Raw genomic sequence first — 22,680 nt, 5'->3', positions numbered from 1 at the left:
TCTTCACTGAAACATACAATGAAGTGCGTTGTTTGCATCAAATCAAACCAGCAAGGATTGTGCTGGGCAGCCTACAAGTTACAGCATGCTTCTGGCGCTTTCATAGCACGTCCACAAATTACTAATCCTAATCGTCTGCCTTTGGAGTGTCGGAGGAAACCAGAGCATCTGGAAGAAACACATGTATTCACGGGGAAAATGCACAAACTCCTTGCAGACTGCAGCAGGAAATGAACCCCTATTTTACAGGGGGCACCATGAAGCATTACGCTAACTGTGTATAATCTCTTTAAATGGCATTTATAATCCCTTTACATGGTATTTATGCTATTTGCTTAACATATACAGCATTCTGCTGCCCAAGACAGTATGCAACAAGAACCACAGAGCTCTGTATTGGCAGACGTCGATAAAGAATTGTACAGTAATTTAATTGGTGCTATAGAATCAAATTTTGCACATAACCTTCTCAGGAAACTGCTTGTAACCAAAGCAAGCTTAATGCTAAAAATGAAACTACGGTATGCTGTGATCAATTGCTGCATTTTACATACACAGCTAGTAGCTTAGACTGGTGAAAGATAGCTCCAAGATGAAGATGACTACTGAGTTGATTACTATTCCTATCAGTAAAGGTACTGTGCTTCAAAGATTAGTCTCAGAGCAGTAATCATGTCTATCTTGGCTTGAATGCTTGTGCTAATCATCAGCTGATAATCAAATTGTTTACAGGGAGAGCCGTGGATCTCTGCAACTCAGGCAGCTTCAGCAGATCCAGGTCTCATAAATAACATCGCGTGCAAGAGCAAGTCTGGTATTCAGAATGTAATAACTGATGCAATCTGTTATTTTCAGTCAAATTATTTCAGAATATTTGCACCAGCAGTGTATCTGAAATATTTTGATGGCTTTAGGCTTACAGAGAATTGGATAAGGGACAAGAACACCACTTCTTATCTGGTAAAGCAGGCACCAGTCCCATATCCAAAAGTTTTCTAAAAGCTGGCTACAAATTTACGATTTTTCTGGAAGAAAGGAAGTCTGTTGCCTTCATTTCCAATGCCAATAATGTACTTAGTGGAGTGGAGAGCAACTGTTCTACTCCGAGGTTACAACAACAACAATTTTTCTTTGCATAACAGAACAGGGAGTAAACTTTGAAATTCAGACTCTTGTAGCACAATATTTGCAAAAACATAACTTTGATTTCACAAATTAAAGAGTAAGGTATTTATTGTGAACAAGTTTTGCTGCATCTCTTGAAACACTCAACTGTTGGATAGGGGTGTAGAATTGTTATTTTTCTGGTAGTCCTATGCTTTTGTGCATTTTTATATATTCACATATATACAGTTCATGTAATTGTTCAGTAAATTTTCCAACAATTTCAGTATAGTTACTTCTGTATTTTTTCCAGAAGCGTCTTAGCTTTCTGTAGCAGGTGACATACCACTTCAATCTGGCTATTTTATAGATTAATTCTTGTCACTTGAATTTTGGTGTCTCTAGTCAGAATATGAGATATCTGGGACTACTTTTTCCTTTGTCTTTTCTTTGTTCCCTGGGCTTTTTCATTGTTCATTCTTGTAACAATTAATCAAATGGCTGTAAGCAACAAGTTTTATACCTTATTCTTGATTTCTGAAGAACCTTTGGATCACAAATGCATCAGGATCCAACACAACTACATTACGGAGTTAAGTCCCACCAACCTCAGAATTTAAAAATGACTAAGTAATGCACAAAAATCAATGTAGAAAAAATGATGAAAAATTATCACAATACTTACTGTATACAAAGAGAGAAAGACTACAATGTTTTCAACATGTTCAAATAACTGGGTCAACTCTGTCAAGAACATAATTTAGCACTTAACATGTATTCTTTGTTAGAAATTTTGAAAATATTGTTTAATTTAAGTTCTTTGAGTTTAAATTGCTATTACTCCTACTCATTCCAATTAAGACACTCTGAAATTGGGTGAAAGAAAACCCAGCTACACTAAATGACAACAACTGGAATATTATGAACCTTTAGTTAAGGATGATGGAAAGACAGTCAAATAAGGCATTGCAGGCTAGGCGGCATCCATGGAGAAGAGTACAGTCAATAGTTTAGGCCAAGGGCCCTACATCAGGACTGGAGGGAAAAAATGATTTCCAGCATCTGCAGGTTTTCTCTTGTTTCAAATAAGACATTAACTCTCCTTGCAAATGCTGCACATTTTCTACATTTTCTGTTTCCAGTAAAGTATGATGTTGTGCAACAAGATATCTACAGTAAATCACAACAAACACAGCTCAAAATTAATGTAATAAATCCAAGAGCCTGATGCATTTATCAATCCTCTAAAGACTCTGCAACAAATGTATACATCGTTCATGATTCCAAAGTGATATTCCCAGAGTATAAAAATTATTATTCTTCATATCTTCTAAAGAACACAATAAAACATTAACAAAACACATATCAACAAACTACATCCCCATAGGGTGTTATACTTAACAATATGAAAAGTTATCTTCCTGTACTCATTAAAAAGGGCAAGTAATGATACATAGTTCTGTAAGCATTAAGGGAACAGGATAAAGTAATTCTAATGTCGGTGGTTAAACCTTGGAACATCTCAAAAGGTTTGTTTCTCATTAAACTAGGCACTATCAAGATCTCCAGATACTTGTATAAAATGAGATATGATATGCATTAAATTTCATTATTATAGAATGCAGAGGTCTAATGAAAATAAAGATGATATTCTCTAAATATAGATAAAAATACAAACTGCCTAGAGAATTCTACAATGGTAATATTTGTTCATTACCAGGATGCCCTCTTCTCATTGTTATCATCAGGAAGGAGGCACAGAAGCCTGAAGACACACACTCAACAATTCAGGGACAGCTTCTTTCCCTCTACCATTCAATTTCTCTCATGCTCTTGGCTTTATTCATGAATGCTGCCTCACTACCTTTTTTGCACTACTTATTTTAATTTAATTATTTAATATACATATTTAATGTAATTCAGTTTAATTTCTATATTTATCATGTACTGTACCAGATTGTACTGCTACCACAAAGCTAACAAATTTCAGGACATATGCTGGTGATGTTAAACCTGAGTCTGATCATTTAAACTTAAATTACGGTGAGTGACTCTCTCCACCAAAGCATTACACTGAATCTCGCTGATTGTATGTATAGCAGGGCTTTTCCTGGGTTAAGGACATGTAAGAATGAAATAGGGCATTTCAATGGTCAGAATATTAAGTTCTGACCATCTCTTTCTGAGACCATTTCTGTCAGTTCATTAACTTCAGATTTTAGTGAGGGAAGCAGAGGCACAGCAGAATAAATGATAATAAATAAACACTAGGAAATTGGATCCGTTTCCCTTTTTTATAAACAAAGTCTCACAAAAATAATTCTGGACAAGTTTTATTGTGCTGGTGACCATCAGGAAACTGGCCCATGCACTTTCATATGCAAAGTAGTTGACATTAGCCCAGCATTACACACAGAACTAATGAAGTCACAGATCATATAGCCGTTTTTCCCCTCCACTGTCAGCAGAAATCAGAGACTTTGAGCAACCTACAATCTTCTCTGTTTACTCACAAAGAATAGTAATGAGGATTCAGGAATGAGATACCTAATGAAGGGTCACCAGTCACACTGATGTCCTGTAAACATTATCTCCCAGCCTTACTTTACAATGGTAAATGATCTACTGAAACCTCTTTCACTAATAAAAGAAATATGCAAAGAAAAAACCCAATCCAGTGACCAGAGGCTATAATGGGCCTACAGCTTACCGTGCTTTAGGATCACCTTCCACACGGAAGACTATGAGGTCAGTTCAAAAGGGAGGGGGGAAGTTGGGGGGGGGTTGTTGGTGGATGGTGGGCATCATGGTCACCTCCCCCTGTGTATTCCCCTCACCTCTACAGTAGGCTTTACTGCCACTGTCTATAGCAATCTTGGGAAGAGATCTTTAACTGCTAACTTGCTTTGCAGTAGTCATGGCTGCAGTGTTGTAGTAATTGTGAGTGCTACATAGAGGTCCTGATCATTTTCAGATATCCTATATTAGTACAAGTTTCAATGTGCAAAGATCATATTGTGCTTGTTTTCACATAACTTTGCCTAGCTTTACAATGGTTTTTTTTAGGAAATTGGAGTGAACGTAGGTATCATATAGAGTCATAGAAAAGCACAGAACGCAAACAGGCCCTTTGGTCCACTTAGTCTGTGCCAAGCCATTTAAACTGCCTACTCCTATCAACCTGCACCAGGATCATGGCCCTCCATACCCCTATCATCTGTGTACTTACTTCTCCAAACTTCTCCTTAAGTAGTGCATACTTAAGTTACCAAATACAGATCACAGAAAATATTAAAAAATGATCATATAACTAGTTTATTTGTTCTTCCTGGAACTTAAAAATCTAACAGAGCAAATTGCTTTAAGGGCATTTGTTGCTGTGCATTCTTAGGACATTGATTTAACCTTACTGTGTGTAGACGGGAGATCTTCAACTAAGGGAAAATTTATACTAGATCCTTACATCTCTTCTTCCATTTCCTGTAAAGAATTGCAACCAACCCTACTCCATCAGCAATATTCTTCATTCCTCAGCCACTTGAAAGCTTCCAGTCTGTGACCTTATTTGACTTTCCCATTTGCTGTTGCATCCCAACAAGCACATTATGCACATCTTATTCCAGTGATTCTGATCTGCTATCATACCAATTTAACCATGATGCAACCTCTTTGGCCTCCCCTTCTACAACGCTTCTTCCAATGTTCCTCCAAAAGATTCTGATGCTCCACTAAAAACCATTGTGTCTAAATAGCCTGATTCTCCAGTGCTTTTGATAGTTTGCCTAGGTCACTGATGGTGAAGGCACAGTCCCTGAATCCGCATGGTGCTGGACACTTTATTGCAAAAATTCATCTTGGCTCTCACACAGAACATAACAGCACAGGACAGGCCCTTCAGCCCATGATGTTGTGCTGACCTTTAAACCTTCCCTAAGATCAATCTAATTCTTTCCTACTACATAGCCCTCCATCCTTCTATCATTCATGTGCCTAACTAAGAGTTTCTTAAATGTTCCTAATGTATGTCTTTAGCACCATTCTGAGTAAAAAACTTCTGTCATGCTCTCTATGCTTATACCTTAAAATTATGCCTCTTTGTATTACCATTTCCACCTTGGGAAAAGGCCTCTGGCTATCCATAAAACCATAGAACATTACAGCACAGAAACAGGCCTTTTGGCCCTTCTTGGCAGCGTCGAACCATTTTTCCGCCTAGTCTCACTGACCTGCACCTGGACCATATCCCTCCATACCCCTCTCATCTATTTGATCTATACCTCTTATCATCTTGTACACCTCTATCATGCCAACTCTCATCCTTCTTCGCTCCAAAGAGAAAAGCCCTTGGGTGCTGAAGAGACTTGCTTTCTTTACTAGTCTTCAACAAAGCCAGGGCAGCACTCCTCATCTTGGAGCAAGAGTCAAACTGCTGGAGGAATGAGACATCTGTGAAGGCCGAGGAATGTTTTGCCTTTTGGGTCAAGATCCTGCATCTGCCCGAACATTAACCATTCATTTGACTCTTCATATGCTGGCTGACCATAGAGTTCTTCCAGCTCTCTGAATATTGCTCCAGATCACAGCATCCACAATCTGTTGTGACTTCTCAGCCTGGCCTTGGATTAAAACAGCAGACTGCATAAACTCTATCCCAATAATGTTTTTGCAGCTAAAGGTTATTTGGCCAGGAAATGATCAAAGTGGTCATTGTCTGAATCAAGAGCACTCTCTGAGTCATATTGGAATTTCATGGCAAGTATTGCAAAAATAGGCATAAAATTGTAATAACGAGCATTTCAGCAAAGTTCTATTAATGTTAAGAAAAGAAATCCTGACAATTGAACATTTTCATATAATATTTTGCTTGCCTCAGATACATGAGCTGATATTAATTTGGTAGCTATGAGACAATAGCATGTTTTATAGTTCAAAAATTCTTGTCTCACTTTAAAATAGACTTCTAAAAATAATGGTATACATTTAGGTCAGCATCCAATTTATTGTGCTTTACAGAATTGAAACCATGATGTTGAAAGAGAATTTATGCATTGTTCATCTGCGACCTTAGCTTGGCACCTCATCTCATCACTTACTGGTGTACATCAGTGTAGAAGATTGATGATACAACATTTAAGATTAATAGAAAACTATTTTTTCCAGGATATTGGTTTCTATGTGTTCTGAGCTCTAACATCCATTGAAATTCACATAAAATTATATCACAGTGATAAACAAGAAGCACCCGCTTCGTCGAACAGTCATATATGATTAATATGTTAAAGGATGTATACACATAAGTACTAGTGATTGCTACCTAAAATTAAAGCACAACAAATAACTTTAACAGCAGATTCTCAAAAATGGGAACATAGAGTAGAGAGAACAAAAGTGGGAGCTGAAAATTATTAAAATTAAAAATCACTAAAGGTTGTATCTTGGAGTACTTGTTTTCCTACACACTGATCTGTTTACAAGTGCAGAGGTCTTCCTACAATCAGGTTAATGTAATCATTACAATCCTCTTCAAGAATTAAGATTAAGATATTCTTTCACCTCTGGCTCATACTGAAGGGATAAAAATATCCCCTATCTTTTGTCAGCAAGCATCCCCAAGCAAATTTAATCTTGACCTTTTAAGTCGAATTGATAATGATGACAGAGTTATGTGGGAAAAAAAATCATACATTGGACTCTAACCAACAATCATGTTCACAGAAAATTCTGGTGTCTTTTATGGGAAATAGAAAAATGTCACGTTGACACAATAGGTTTGGATCCAGTAGATGATGCCCTCTTTTCCATCCGCACATAATATTCCAATGGTGGTGAGTACCCTCTTCGATTATTTGACTAAATATCAGCATTGGAGTAGAAGAAAACTGAAGAAAATCAAACCTACAACTACTCTCAATCCTCCCTCCCCAACCTAGTGATTCAATAATCCAACTCAGGAACGAAAGGTTTTTGTTGTCTTGCATATCTCTGCTATATTTCACATTGGCAAAGAAACTGAGCCCGAAAAGAAACATTTCCTTCTTCTGTTGGAATGTGAAACGTTGGGAAGAAGGTGGTTTGAAGATTATTGACTTCCTTTGGAAACAAAAGTCTCAACAGTTGACTGCTCTCAGTCTCCTTAACCCCCAGAATCAAATCACCAGGGATTTTCTTTTCTATCTCTTTGAAAAATCGCAAGTGTCCTGTTCTACTGGTTTGAAAATTTACAATGTGATTGGGAAAATCTACCTCTTGGGCATTTGAAATGGAAGGCTTCAGTGCCACAGCCCTAACTTCCCTCTCCTTAAAATAATTACAAAAGAGAAAAAAATACCAAAAGCTATTTCAAACTTGTGAGAAATACATCTAGTATTTAAAAAACATATTTGGGTTATGGAAATTTCATACAGCTTTGGCAGTCATACACAATTAATCCACTGACCCTTCTTGTTAACTATTACAAGATCATTAGCTACAATAAAATAAAAGCTCAGAGCTTGTATGTTAGCTTGATGACTGTGGGTCATTTGAATAAATAGCAAATATGGAAAAAGGTTGCTCATATTTGACAAGTCCTGTAAAATATTACATTTCCTGGTAAAGCACACATAAGCTGAATATTCTAATAAATTATGTCATTATTAAACTTGTTATATTATTATTTAAGCAATCAGAAATGTAGATAATAAAATAATAGGGTAATGCAGCCACTGATAAAAGGGTTTCTCTGCTTTTGCAATCTGATGTTCACTGTTTATCAGCCTGAAGTGGAATTTCTATACCACATTTGGTTTACCTGCACATTTGGTCCGCGTTGTCAGAGGAGGACCTGGAGGGCCGGTCCCTCCATCTCCAGGTCGTGTGAGCAGAACTCTGATTTCATATTCCACATCCGGGTCAAGATGCCACAGCTTGTAGGTGGGGGAGTCCACGATATGCGTCTCTGCCCAATTTCCTGAGGTTGTGCGATACTCCACTTCCTTCAGGATGATGGGGCCATCTCCGATGATCGAATTTGCATTTGGTTTGATCCACAGGTACGTTGCACCAACTGCCAAAAGCTCAGGTGGGGCGATAGGTGTCGGAGGTTCTGCAATGTCAAACAAAGGCAACGAGCTCAATCACTGATAAACTGGAATTTAAAACGTGAGCTTCGAGACTTCATCACTCTACAAGGCAAAGTAGTTCAGGTAAATTTTAAGCAATAATTTAAATGACTACGAGGGTGGAATTACTTTGTAAGACTAATTAGCTGTCTCCACATTGAAACAAATAAGAGATGGCATTTAAGTCTCTCACTCTTTGATCTCGTACATTGTGACAGCATTTAATGTGCAAATAACCACAGGGTGGTTCTCAGAAATCACCATTAGATCAATAGATAAACTCAGGTGTTCAATGTGGTGTCCTTAAATGGTTAGATGTAGAAGAGAACAATCTATTATTGAGAAGAATTAAAAGTTTGCATCCCTGTTAGCCTTGCTGTAACAGTAATGCAGCTGGACATCTCTGTCTGGCCACCCACACATCTGAAAAAGTGAATAATACTGTAGCTTTATAAGCTACTATGAGAACTCAGAATAAAAAAAACCTAACTGGCATCTGGAATCATTCCATATTACACAATATTCTGTCATCTTGATTATTTTGTTGGCAAAGTCCTGCAAGAGACTACTTAAGATGCAATTTCTCATTCATTATTTCCTTCATTTCCATACATTGTAGGAGACCACTTCATCCATCAAGTCTATACTGGCTCTTTGAGCAATCCCATCACTCACATTCATCCACTAACTTTCCTGTAATCTATCCTCTCTTATGGGCTCCAAAACACCCCACTGAAATTCCCACCAGGTGCTTACACTGAGGACAATTTATAGAAGCCAATTAACAGGAAGCTCACCTCTGGGATGTGGAAGGAAACTGGAGCATCCGGGGAGAAAAAAAATCACATGGGGAAAGAGTGAATGTGAAAACCACACTGGGGCTGTGAGTCTGACTCTAACCCAGCCTAACATGTCAATGTGCAGTCCCAGTAAGTACCAAAGTCAATCACCTGGAAACAGATAGTGGGAACATCAAATGATATGGACTAATAACTTAGAACTGTGACTACTCTCCGCAGGCCATTAAAGGGTTAAGGGGTGGTGTGGCATGGGAGTCTTTAACTTCAGAGTTCAGCCTAGCAAATTGTACATGACCTTTCTGGCTGTGAAGGAGTATTACCACAAACTTGTTTTCAATAATCAGGTACAGTGACAAACAAAATGTGGCAGGAGGTAGCAGATCAAACAGTGACACTAATATATATAGAAAAATGAACAAATAAAGGAAGCATAGATTGTAGCTTCAAGGTTGTCAAGCTGAGGAGTGGTAGTGGGGACAAGCTCCCACTACCTAAAAGTGCTCCTCACAGCAGACAACCAAGTCCAACTCCTGGCCTTCTCATGTGGCTTAGCCTCTAAGCCTGGCGGAACTGTTTCTACTGACAGGAGAAGGGGTGAAGGTGGGTCCTGGCGCCTTAACACCAGTGCTTCGGGTAGATGGAGCTCGTCAGCCTGGGAAGGCAGTCCATCTAAGAGAGGGAAAACTCTGATTTCAAACCTCCACTGCCTTGCGGCCATACCCACTTATGGGAAAGGCTTTGGGAGTAAACCCTGAGGACAAATCCAGAGCTGGAGTCCCTAAGGCAGTCACACGTTGCCTTCAACCTCGTTCTGGCAACTCCTGCGATGACACCGGTGCCAAGCTGTATCAGCCCTTGCCCTTCCCTTGGATAACATCAGTGGCGTGGAGAGGGGAGACTTGCACCATGGGCAACTGCCGGTTTTCCATACAACCTTGCCCAGGCCTGCGCCCTGGAGAGTTTCAGGTGCAGATCCATGGTCTTGCTAGACTAATGGGTGCCTCAATTATGATTGTAGCTTCAAACGAATGGAAGGAAAATATGCTTCCCATGCCTAAAGGAGGATTGCAGAGACAGGAGACAATGTCACACAGAACATAGAGCACCATATGGACATTCAGCCTGTGATGCTGTGCCATCGTTTTATACTCCACTATGAATCTAATCCTTCCCAATTACATAGCCCATAACCCTCCAGTCTTCTTTCATCCATGCGCCTCCCTAAGAGTCTCTTAAATGTCCCTAAAGTATCTGTCTCTACCACTACCCCCAGGAATGCATTTCAGGTACCCACCACTCTCTGTGTAAAAAATCCACCTCTGACATCTCTCCGAAACTTTCTTCCACTTGCCTTGAAAGGATGACCTCTAGTATTAGCCACACCACCCTAGGAAAAAAGCAATGGCTGTCCTTGTTTCTTACAATCTTGTAAGAAGTGGAAGCCACGGACCAATGGTTGGCCTCTGGGACATCCTGATTTTTGTGGATAGAGTGGAGGTACTCAACAAAGTGGTCCCCCAATCTATGTCTGGTCTCACCAATGTAGATAAAGCTGCTTTAGGAGCACCAAATTTAATAGATTACCCCCAACAGATTAACAGGTGAAGTGTTGCCTCATATGGAAGGACATACCAGAACGTCAGTCCATGGCCTCCTCTTCTACCACGATGCCACTCTCAGGTTGGAATTGCAACTCCTCATATTCCATTTTGGTAGCTGCAACCTATTAGCATGAATATTGATTTCTCTAATTTTTATCCCCCTCCCCCTTCCTCCTTCTTCAATTCCCTGCTCTGGCCTCTCAGCTCTTCTCACTTGCCTATCATTTCCCCCCAATGCTCCTCCTCCTTCCATGGTCCACTCTCCTCTCTTGTCAGACCTTCTTATCTAGACCCTTACCTTTTCCACCTATCACCTCCCAGCTTCTTACTTAATCCCCCTCCCCCACCCACCTGGTTTCACCTATCACCTTCTAGCTTGTACTCCTTCTGCTTCCCCACTTTCTTATTCTGGTATCTTCCCCTTCCTTGCCAGATTTGATGAAGTGCTTTGGCCCAAAAAGTAGAGTGTTTATTCATTTCCATTGATGCTGCCTGACCTGCTGAGTTCTGCCAGCATTTTGTGTGTTGGTTTGGATTTCCAGCATCTGCCAAATCTCTTCTGTTTACAATACTCCAGAGTGTTGTCTAGTGTTGTCTAACCAGAGTTTTATGGAACTTCAACATTGCCTCTGATCCTCAAGATCCCTCTGTTGATCCACACTACTAAGAATCCTGTCATTAACCTTGTACTCTGCCTTCAAGTCTGACCTTCCAAGGTCCCATCTTTCTGGATTGAACTTCACCTGTCAGTTCTCAGCTCAGATGTACAACCTGTATATGTTGCATTGTGACTATGACAACCTCCTATACAATCTACAACACCACCAATCTTGGAATCATTTTATTGACTCAGCCTTCCATTTTCTTATCTGTTATTTATAAAAATCACAAAGAGCAGAACAGATCCCTACAGAACAACATTTTGTTTTGTCACTTCTTTGAAAAAGTCAGTAAGGATCATGAGGCATGATCTGCCCCTCACAAAGCTCTGTTGATCATCCCTAATAAGACTGTGCATCACTAAATGCTCATAAATCTTGTACTTTGTAATCGTCTCCATTAGTGTGCCCTCCACTGATGTAAGACTTACTGGTCTATAACTCCCAGAATTATCTCTATTGCCTTTCTTGAACTATGAAACAACATTTGTCATCCTCCAATCCTCTGGTACTATTGTTGCCAATGAGGACACAAAATGTTTGTCAGCTCCTGAGCAATCTCTTCCCTGGCTTCCTGTAATAACTTGGGGTAATAACCAGCCCAATCCTGGGGACCTATGTATCCTAATCTTTTTCAAAAGCTCCAATACTCCCTCCTTCTTAACCTCAACATGTCCATTAACTTGTCCTACACAGTTGACGAGGTCCTTTAAAATCAATAAAAAACAAGCTTTGGTGAGTCAGGCTATATTAGAAAATAATTAAGCATATTAAGATGTGAATTAGGAAGGATCTAGGTGTGCTTCCCAAGTTATGGACTCCCACTTATGTATAGACCTTACTTATGGTTGAGTGTTTGGAATTTACCATTGACAGTGGGACTGCTGGGTAGGAACAGGGTATTTCTGTGAGCCTTCTCTCCCCTATATTCCACCCCCTCCCCCCCACTACCCTTGAGCTGCAACAATCGGCGGCTGAGTGGAACTGAGCAGTGCTGGGCTGCTGGCTCCCCTATCACAGCTCTTCCACACACACTGATTTTGGTCATTTCTGATTTATAAGCAGTCTGAGTTATGAACACTTCTCAGGAATGGAATCCAAGGTTCAAAGTTCAAAGTAAATCTGTTAACGAAGTATGTATATGTCACCACATACTACCCCAATATTCATTTTCTTGCAGGCATTCCCAGTAGAACAAAGAACAATGCAAAGCTACAAGACTAGCAATAGAAGACAATCTGTGGAAATACAATAAATAATTAAATTGAATTGAATTGACTTTATTTCTTACATCCTTCACATACATGAGTAAAAATCTTTACATTACATCTCTGTCTGAATGTGCAATGTGCAATTTATAGTAATTTGTAATAAATAGTATGTTCAACAGGACAGTCAATACAGCATAGAAATACAATTGTATCAGGGTGAATTAATCAGTCTGATGGCCTGGTGGAAGAAGCATAAACTGGAGCCTGTTGGTCCTGGCTTTTATGCTGTGGCACCGTTTCCTGGATGATACAGTCCGTGGTTGGAGTGACTCAGGTCAGCCCAAGGTCGGGCTCTTTTTACTCACCTGTCTCTGTAAATGTCTTGAATAGTGGGAAGTTCACATCTACAGATGCGCTGGGCTGTCCACACCACTCTGTGCAGGGTCCTGTGATTGAGGAAAGTACAGTTCCCATACCAGGCAGTGATACAGCCAGTCAGGATGCTCTCAATTGTGCCCCTGTAGAAAGTCGTTAGGATCTGGGGACTCATACCAAACTTCTTCAACCATCTGAGGTGAAAGAGACACTGTTGTGCTTTATTCACACACAGCTAGTATGTACAGATCACATGAGATCCTCGCTGATGTGTATGCCGTGGAACTTAAACCTGTTCGCCCCCTCAACCCCAGATCCATTGTTGTCAATAGGGATCAATAGGAATGCCTGTCTTCATTCCTTCTGTAGTCCACAATCAGCTCCTTTGTTTTGCAACATCGACGGAGAGGTTATTTTGTTGACACCACTGTGTCAGGCTGATGACTTCTTCTCTGTAGGCTGCCTCATTATTATTTGAGATTAGGCCAATCAACGTAGTATCATCTGCAGATTTAATTAGTAGATTGGAGCTGTGTGTAGTGACACAGTCATGGGTATACAGAGAGTAAAGAAGGTGGCTTAGGACACAGCTGGGGGACTTCTGTGTTGAGGGTTAGAGGGGCAGAGGTGAGGGAGCCCACTCTTACCACCTGCTGACGATCTGACAGGGCATATGTACAAAATTAAGGGAGGGAAGTTTAGGGGAGACATCAGGGGTAAGTTTTATTACACAGAGGGTTGTGAGTGCCTGGAATGACTTGCCAGGGATGGTGGTGGAGGCTAATACATTAGAGGCACTTAAGAGCCTCTTGGACAGGCACATGGATGAAAGAAAAATGGAGGGTTATGGGGTAGTGTGGGTTTAGTACATTTTTTTTAAGGATTATATGGGTCGGCACAACATGGAGGGCTGAAGGGCCTGTACTGTGCTGTAGTGTTCTATGGTTCTAAGTCCAGGATGAAGGGTGGACACAAGGCAGGGTGAAGATCAAGGTCTCTGAGCTTCTTGTCAAGCCTGGAGGGAATTACGGTGTTGAATGCCGAACTGAAGTCCAAGAACAGCATTCTCACATAAGCATCCTTCTCCAGATGTGTAAGGACGGTGTGTAGAGCTGTGGCTATTGCCTCATCTGTCGATCGGTTGTGTTGGTAGGTGAATTGTAGCATGCTGCAGGTGTAGTCCTTGACCAGTCTCTCAAAGCATTTGCTTATTATTGAGGTGGGTGCGACAGTCGTTCAGATAAGTTACCTTGCTCTTTTCAAGCAAATAAATAAATAAACAAAAAATAAATAAATACATTGAGAACTTGAGTTGTAGAGTCCTTGAAAGTGAGTCCAGAGGTTGTGGAATTAGTTCAGTGTGAAGGTAAGAGAAGTTTTCCATCCTGGTTCAGGAGCCTGATGGCTGAAGGGTAATAACCTGATGTCCCTGAACCTGGTGGTGTGGGACCTAAGGCTCCTGTACCTCCTTCCCAATGGCAGCAGTGAGAAAAGAGCATGGCATAGATGGTGGGGGTTCTTTATGATTGATGCTGAATTCTTATGGTATATACAGCCTGCAAACTTGCCATTACCTAGGCATTGCCTGTAGGAGTTTGAGAATTCAGAACTGGAAGGAGATACATGAGAAATTTGCAAGACAGCAAACTGGGGTTGATAGGAGTTGATAATGATGGGTGTAACTTTGAGTAATACCACATATGTGAGCACAGAACCTGTAAGCAGGATTGAGCAAGGAACTAAAAAGGCTCAATAAAAGTGGGTCCCAATGCAAGTTAGTAGCATGAAACGAGAATGAAAGGAACAATCTTGAAATCAGAACTCAATGTATGTGCTGGCTTTGCCTAATCACCTGCTGCAATTAGTGGATAATATTGAGATTGGTTCCAAGTGCTTGTCTGCCTGCTGGTCTTTAAATAAATATTATTGTCAGCATCCCTTCTCCATCTTCCCCACTATCAGCATTAAGGTACCAAAGATTTGCTAATAGAATGGGCATCTCTAGCTTAGCTCTGCTAAGAAAAGACAAGCCTAAGCATCGTTAGAACATGATAACAGAACACTTCTGAAAAAGCCTTGTTAACAATGGAGGACTGAGCAGAGGGGTATGTGTTGTCACATGGTAGGTAGAGGATCATTGTGACTACAGTTTCTTGTATAAAACTACGTGGGTCAGAGGTCTGTCAAGATTCAGCAGTGTGATAGTGCCAAAGCTAAACAAGGAAGAAAATGTGTAAATTAGCAAAGAGTTACCGATAAGAGTCCAATGGCCCTAGTCACTATGTAGCACGTAGATAGACAAATGGGACAAATACAGATAAATCCTAATCCTTAGAGCCCATCAAACATAGAAAAAATGAAATTTGAAGGTTTCATTTATGATGGTAGCAGAGATCCTTATGCTACCTTTACAGCTATTACTCTGTTGCAAACTTTACATGGGATAGATGATCCAGAGGAGGAGAAACTACTGGGAATATCCTCAAGTCCACCATTGTTCTCTGCTTTGCCATTAAGGAGAGGAAGGACGGCAGCTGTAGGTACTGAAAGTTGATGTCCAACATGTCACTGCCAAGATCCTGTGGGGTATTAGCAAAAATGTCAATGAACATTAAGCTGTCTTAGCTAATAGATGATGGCTGAATGATGACCAGCAACTCAAGAGAACCAATTTGACAAATAAAGCAAAATGGTTGATTGGAATATTGATAGCACATTCCAATGATAGTATGACAGAGAAGATCAAAATTATTATAAGCATACTCTGAAGCAAATAATTATAACCTGGGAAGAAGGGATTAATTGGAAAAAAGAACTGAAAAAGCCTTCTCCTCACCCTGTTGCCGAATGATTCCCACTGCCACTAAAGAGGATTCATTTGATGAAACAAAATGAAGTGCTGCAAATAGGGGCATTAGGACACAGGATCCTTATGCAAAAGTTAACATTTACTTTAATTGTAGTTGACTTGAGTCATTATTCCATGCTCGTCAAACATCCCTATAATTTCCAACACAGGATGTCCAGCTAAGGTTCTGGTCATTCTCCAAGAATGACCTGAGCAATTCCCAAAACATTAGGAACACCAGAGGTAAGAGTCACCAGAGTGAGCCACTTTCTTCCATTTTATCTAGGGATTTTAATGCTGCAGGAGATTTGATGTTTAATTGATGACCACCAACATTCTTTTGTATTATATCTTTAAAAAAGTTTTCCTTGAGTTGTGTGTAGTTGTGTCTTACGTTATGCTATGGTCATCCTTTGAGATTAAGTTATATTTTGATTGAAGAGCATGAATATTCTCCAAACCTTGGAGTGTTATACATGGTTGGCAAATCCTGAGTTGCATGTGACAGATTTTAGATAGAAACAGTAGAGGTTGGGGTAAGGCAATGACTGATCACCTGAGGAATGGAAATGTCGGGAAGAAGACATAAGATGTGACCTTGAAGTCAACACTCAATTATTGTGCCTGGCTCTTTGTCAACAGAACATGAAAAATATTTTACAGTAAGAAATTGCTTAAGTTTCATCCAGTCTAAATGGAAATGAACAGCAGTATGTAGGTTTATTTTCAGCATTCAGTTAAGTGCTGTTTAATTTAGTAACCACAGTTCTGAGAGCTAACTCTTTTTTGGTTTGACTTCACTCACACCAAGGCTGTATTGAGCAAGAATGAACCATGAATTTTATTCATTAAAGATGTTAGCTATGCTTTTAAATGTTCTACTCAGTTCTGGGTCTTCCAGTTAAACATTGTATTAGGTTTTTTTAATTAAAAAAATTAGTAAGTTAACTATTTTGTTGTGTAACCCTCTCACTAGGGCTTGTGTATAAACTTGGCTCATTAGCTAACTCTGCTAACTGGCATGTGACCCAGCAGTGAGAAGGCCACCTTTCATAATCAATATACGTCTGGGGTCAATATGATCTGAAGTTCAACCAAACAGGAACATTGTGACGTTCCGATGAAAGGAACTCCGATTTGAGTGAATGCTGTGTAAATACTGCCCATACACAATTATCGGTCGGCAAGAGATCATACACCATATAAAATTATAAAGAAAGCATATTTACCAATTTCAGCTTTATCAAACAGTAATTAAGAAAAAGAAAAGAAAGGCCCATTACAGTTAAACCAGTCTAATGTGCACACAACCGTTGGAGCTCATACTGGAGTATTTAGAGGTGTGTCACTTACTCATGCACTGGACCCATAGTCTGCGTGAAGCAGCCACCACATTCTCAGCTTCCCTCGGAGTCCATCTCAAACTAACTGGCTTCCTCCCTGGAGCCATTCATCTGGTCAAAGCACTTCTTGCAATAGGGACACACCTTCCATCGGCATTCTGCGGCATCTTCCCCGTGCCCTGTTCCGCAGCCACCGCCAAAAAGACCCCAAACCAGACTCCCATCTGTCACAAATCTCGTTCCACCCCGCTCTCTCTAAAACCTTTTCCCAAAGAAGAAGAAGAAAGTCACATCCATTGCTTGAAACACTATCAGCGTGCGTAAGAGCGGAAAAGTTAACTCTTTCCACTGACAGCTCTTCTGTTCTGCATATAGTGAATGGAATTTTAATTGAAGAAACATTGATGATCTTTGACAAATGCTGTCAGTCCCCAAACAAGGTTTTTTACTTAGCAAAGGGTGCAGAAAGGGCAGCTGGAACAGAGAGAATAGGGTGGGGGGGGGGGGTTTAGGGAGCAAGTGGTTATGAATATGGAATGAGCAAGTATGAGGAACAGAGAGAGCGGGGTGGAGTGGGATATGGAGAGGGTGAGGAATTGGTGAGGGTGAGGGTGGAGAAGTTGTGAGTGTGGAACAAGAGAATCTGGCAGGGAGGGTGGATGGGTAGCCAGAGGGTAGTGTATTTAATATTTCAGTAATAGTTGAATATATTGTAAATAAATTGTTTGATTAAGCATTCCTTGTTACTTAATTCATTATGGTTTATATGAAGCAGTAGTGAAGAGGAAGTTCTAAACAAACAGGAGACGACTACCTACCTATTGAAGTGCAATTTTTTAAAAAACACTACAAGATAATTCGTTTTTTTTTTAAAAATCGCAGCACAATTTTTTGCAAGGGGACAAATGGTTGAGTTTTAAAAAAGCAGAAAATGGACGATTTCATGGTTTCATAATAAGTGAATACTGGGAGATAATATCCTAGCTTTAGGTTTCATATGCATAATCAAAGGAAAGGGAGATCATTTCACAGTATGTGGATGAATTGAAGAGACTGTCTGAGAATTGACAGATCAGTAATAAGCTTACTGATGTATTGACAGAATGTTCAGATATGGAACCTTACAAGAAATTATTCAAAACTGGTCCCTAACTGAGGCACAGCTTATATTTAAAAGAGCAGTTGTAATTGCTGTATCAATTAAAACAGCAGACAGAGAAGCAATTGAGTTGCAGTTAGGAATGAAAGTGAGAGAGAACAAAATTTCAATGTCAAAACTGAAACCAGCCTGGCTGAACATATTGTTACTGTTCTGGCAGGGGCTCACATTTACCAGACAATGCAGGTTTAAGGGTGATACTTGCAGAAAATACAACAAACTAGGACACATACAAAAGAACATATCGGGCAGACATAAATAAATGGACTGCACTGAAAAGAGAAAAAGATAAAAAGCTAGTGAAAAGTAAGCCATATTGCTTCTCTGTTGCTGGTTTTCACACTGTAAATCTTCAGGTTACGCAGTCCCGTGTCACTCCCATTATTATCAGATTTTTCATCAACAGCACGCAGATTAGTGCTCAGTTAAGATGCAGCTTCAAAAAGAGCAGAAAAGGTAACTCCTGTGAGAATGACGTTTATAAGAGTGAAATACAACAACCAACAAGCCATACTGGGCTTGTAGAAACATAGAAACATAGAAAACCTACAGCACAATACAGGCCCTTCGGCCCACAAAGTTTTGCATAACATGTCCCTTCATCAGAAATTACCAAGCTTACCTATAGCCCTCTATTTTATAAGGTTCATGTACCTATCTAAAAGCCTCTTAAAAGACCCTATCATATCTGCTTCCACCACCATTCCACGCACTCACCACTCTCTGAGTAAAAAACTTACCCCTGACATCTCCTCTGTATCTACTCCCCAGCACCGTACTCCAAGTGGGGTCCGACCAGGGTCCTATATAGCTGCAACATTACCTCTCAGCTCCTAAATTCAATTCCATGATTCATAAAGGCCAATACACCATACACCTTCTTAACCACAGAGTCAACCTGCGCAGCTGCTTTGAGCGTTGTATGGACTCGGACCCCAGGATCCCTCTGATACTCCACACTGCTAAGAGGCTTACCATTAATACTATATTCTGCCATCATATTTGACCTACCAAAATGAACTACTTCACACTTATCTGGGTTGAACTCCATCTGCCATTTCTCAGCCCAGTTTTGCATCCTATCAATGTCCCGCAGTAACCTCTGGCAGTCCTCCACACTGTCCACAACACCTCCAACCTTTGTGTCATCAGCAAACTTACTAACCCATCCCTCCACTTCCTCATCCAGGTCATTTATAAAAATCACAAAGACCAAGGGTTCCAGAACAGATCCCTGAGGCACTCCACTGGTGACCAACCTCCATGCAGAATATGACCCATCTACAACCACTCTTTGTCTTCTGTGGGCAAGCCAGTTCTGGATCCACAAAGCAATGTCCCTTTGGATTCCATGCCTTCTTACTTTCTCAATAAGCCTCCTCAAATCTCAATCACATCCTCAAAAAATTCAATCAGGCTCGTAAGGCACGACCTGCCCTTGACAAAGCCATGCTGACTACTCCTAATCATACCTCTCCAAATGTTCATAAATCCTAACTCTCAGGATCTTCTCCATCAACTTACCAACCACCGAGGTAAGACTCACTGGTCTGTAATTTCCTGGGCTATCTCTACTCCCTTTATTGAATAAAGGAACAATATCCGCAACCCACCAATCCTCTGGAATCTCTCCCGTCCCCACTGATGATACAAAGATCATTGTCAGAGGCTCAGCAGGCTCCTCCCTCGCTTCCCATAGTAGCCTGGAGTACATTTCATCCTGTCCCGGTGGCTTTTCAAAAGCTCCAGCATATCCTCTTTCGGAATATCTACTTGCTCAAGCTTTTCAGTCTGCTGCAAGTCATCACTACAATCACTAAAACCCTTTTCCATAGTGAATACTGAAGTAAAGTATTCAATAAGTACCTCAGCTATTTCCTCCGGTTCCATACACACTTTCCCACTGTCACACTTGATAGGTTCTATTCTTTCACGTCTTATCCTTTTGCTCTTCACATGCTTGTAGAATTCCTTGGAGTTTTCCTTAATTCTGCTTGTTTAGGCCTTCTCATGGCCCCGTCTGGCTCTCCTAATTTACTTCTTAAGCTCCTTCCTAGTAGCCTTATAATCTTCTGGATCTCTAACATTACCTAGCTCTCTAAACCTTTTGTAAGCTTTACTTTTCTTCTTGACTAGATTTATTACAGCCTTTGTACACCACAGTTCCAATACCCTATGATAACTTCCCTGTCTCATTGGAATGTACCTATGCAGAATTCCACACAAATATCCTCTGAATATTTACCAAGCTTCTGCTTGCTGGAACCATAGGTGAGGTCGCAGTGTCCAGAAGCTTAACAGTTTTAATGAAACTGCATGAACAGATGCGGCGTCGTTCATCTTCGGCCCAAATATCGTTTGGGCCATTGGGGTCATCAATTGTAGCGGTGTACTACACGCAGCGCTGAAATAACGACACTTTGGCTAAAACAATCCCTCCTTACTTGCATTAAAATAGACACATCTCAAGTCTTCAGTCTGAGCGCGTCCCTTCTCTATCACTTGCCCATCCTCCCTCTCGCACTGTCTACAAGCTTTCTCTATTTGTGAGCCAACCTCCTTTTCCCCAGTCCCTTCAGTTCAGTTCCCACCTCCCAACAATTCTAGTTTAAACACTTCCCCAGTAGCCTTAGCAAACCTCCCCACCAGGATATTGGTCCCCCTGGGATTCAAGTGCAACCCGTCCTTTTTTTATAGGTCACACCTGCCCCAAAAGAGGTCCCAATGATCCAGAAATCTGAATCCCTGCCCCCTGCTCCAATCCCTCAGCCACGCACTTGTTCTCCAACTCATTCTATTCCTATTCTCACTGTTGCAGAGATTACTACCATTGCGGTCCTGCTTCTCAACTTCCTTCCCTGTAGTCTTTTTTCAGGACCTCTTCCCTTTTCCTACCTATGTCATTGGTACCAATATGTACCACGACCTCTGGCTGTTTTCCTTCCCACTGCAGGATATCTTGGACACGATCTGAAACATCCCGGACCCTGGATGTGGTAAAAACAGGAAAGCCAGCAGAGTGGAGCCGTGATTGGCTGCACCAGCTACAACTTGATTGGATATCCATCCACCATTTCCATGCCACAATCCTTGCAATAGAGTCTACTAAAAGTGAATTAAGAAAGGTACTGGATGATACCACTGCAGTGTTCAAGGATGACATTGGAAAGCTGGTAAAAGAGTGTTAAATGAAAATGCCCCACCTAGTGCTATGAAGTCCATCCGGTTCTTTATACTGTCCATGATAAAGTAGCCAGTGACTTTCATCACATGGAGGCTGAAGGGATTCTTTCCAAGGTTGTATGGAGCCCATGGCCCATGCCAGTGCTCTCAGTGGCCAAGATAAATGAGCCTGCCAGGATCTGTGGTGATTTTAATGTCACCATCAACCAGGTGCTGAAGGTAGATCAATACCCTCAGCCCAGGAGATGATATCTTTGTTAACCCTTCTCGAGAAAAACATTTCCGCAAAGTGGACCTAGCTGAAGCTGACCGACAGGTGGAGAAGGATGAAGAGTCCAAAGTGTTTCTCACTTAATGACTTACAAAGAGCTTTCTCATTATAACAAGCTTATTTTTGGAGAAGCATCTGAACCTGCACTCTGGCAGAAAGCTATGGACCAGTTGCTCCAAGTGCTGCCCAGGCACTTACTGTTTCTTGGATGACATCATTGTTACCAGTAAGGATGACAAGGAGCACCTACAAAATCTCAAAACTGTGTTAAAGGGATTAGAAGATTATGGCTTCAGAACACAATGCAGTAAATGGGAACTCTTCAAAACCAAGCATCTCTTATTGTATTCACATTATTGATGCACAAGGATTACGCAAGTGTGCTGAGAAAAGTCAAGCAGTGGTGGATGCCTCAAGGCCAACAGACGTGTCACAGTTGAGGTTTTTTTTTGAGGATTTGTCAATTACTAGAACAAGTTCCTGACAAACCTGATTACTGTGCTCCATACCTTGAACTCATTAATACAAGCCAGGAAGAAATGGCGATGGACAAAGCAGTGTGCGATGGCTTTCAAAAGGGTAAAGGAAATGGTGATGTCAGACACAGCACTCACTCATTATGATCCACATCATCCAGTGGAGCTTGCCTGTGACTCGCCTTATGGTATAGTTGTAGTCATGTCATATGTCGTGAGTGATGGAAGTGAGCACCCCAGGTGGGTATGGAGGGGGCACCTGGGGGGGGGGAATGGAGAGGAAGGACAGAGGGGAGGTGGGGTAAGTGGAAGATGTGTGGAGCTGGGGGAGGAGTGAGAGGAGGGAAAAAGGGCAGGAGGAAGGGGAAGGGAAGGTGGGAGAGCTGGCAGAAGTGGGAGAGATGTCAGGGCGTGAAAGAGGGTGGTTGTGAAGGGATATGGAGTGAGAGTGGCAGAGCAAGGGTCGAAGGATGGGTGGGGGTAGGGAAAAAGAAAGTAGGGAATGGGAGGAGGGGAGAGGTGGTCTAAAAATGGAAGTGGTGTCAGCGTC

General features: G+C 41.0%; 1 protein-coding gene across 5 annotated transcripts in view; it reads right to left on the bottom strand.

The window, feature by feature from the left end:
* The window catches only part of ptprt (protein tyrosine phosphatase receptor type T), a 1,512,449-nt gene that overhangs the window by 711,410 nt on the left and 778,359 nt on the right, over window positions 1–22,680 (bottom strand). For all 5 annotated transcript variants that reach the window (XM_073061878.1, XM_073061879.1, XM_073061880.1 and 2 more), the window contains exon 7: window positions 7,895–8,188. In XM_073061878.1, the coding sequence (XP_072917979.1) occupies window positions 7,895–8,188 (294 nt within the window). The remainder of the gene's footprint in view (window positions 1–7,894; window positions 8,189–22,680) is intronic.

This window comes from Hemitrygon akajei, chromosome 11 (genome assembly GCF_048418815.1).
Source record: "Hemitrygon akajei chromosome 11, sHemAka1.3, whole genome shotgun sequence".
Lineage (NCBI taxonomy): Eukaryota > Metazoa > Chordata > Chondrichthyes > Myliobatiformes > Dasyatidae > Hemitrygon > Hemitrygon akajei.
This window is presented reverse-complemented; position numbering and strand designations above follow the sequence as displayed.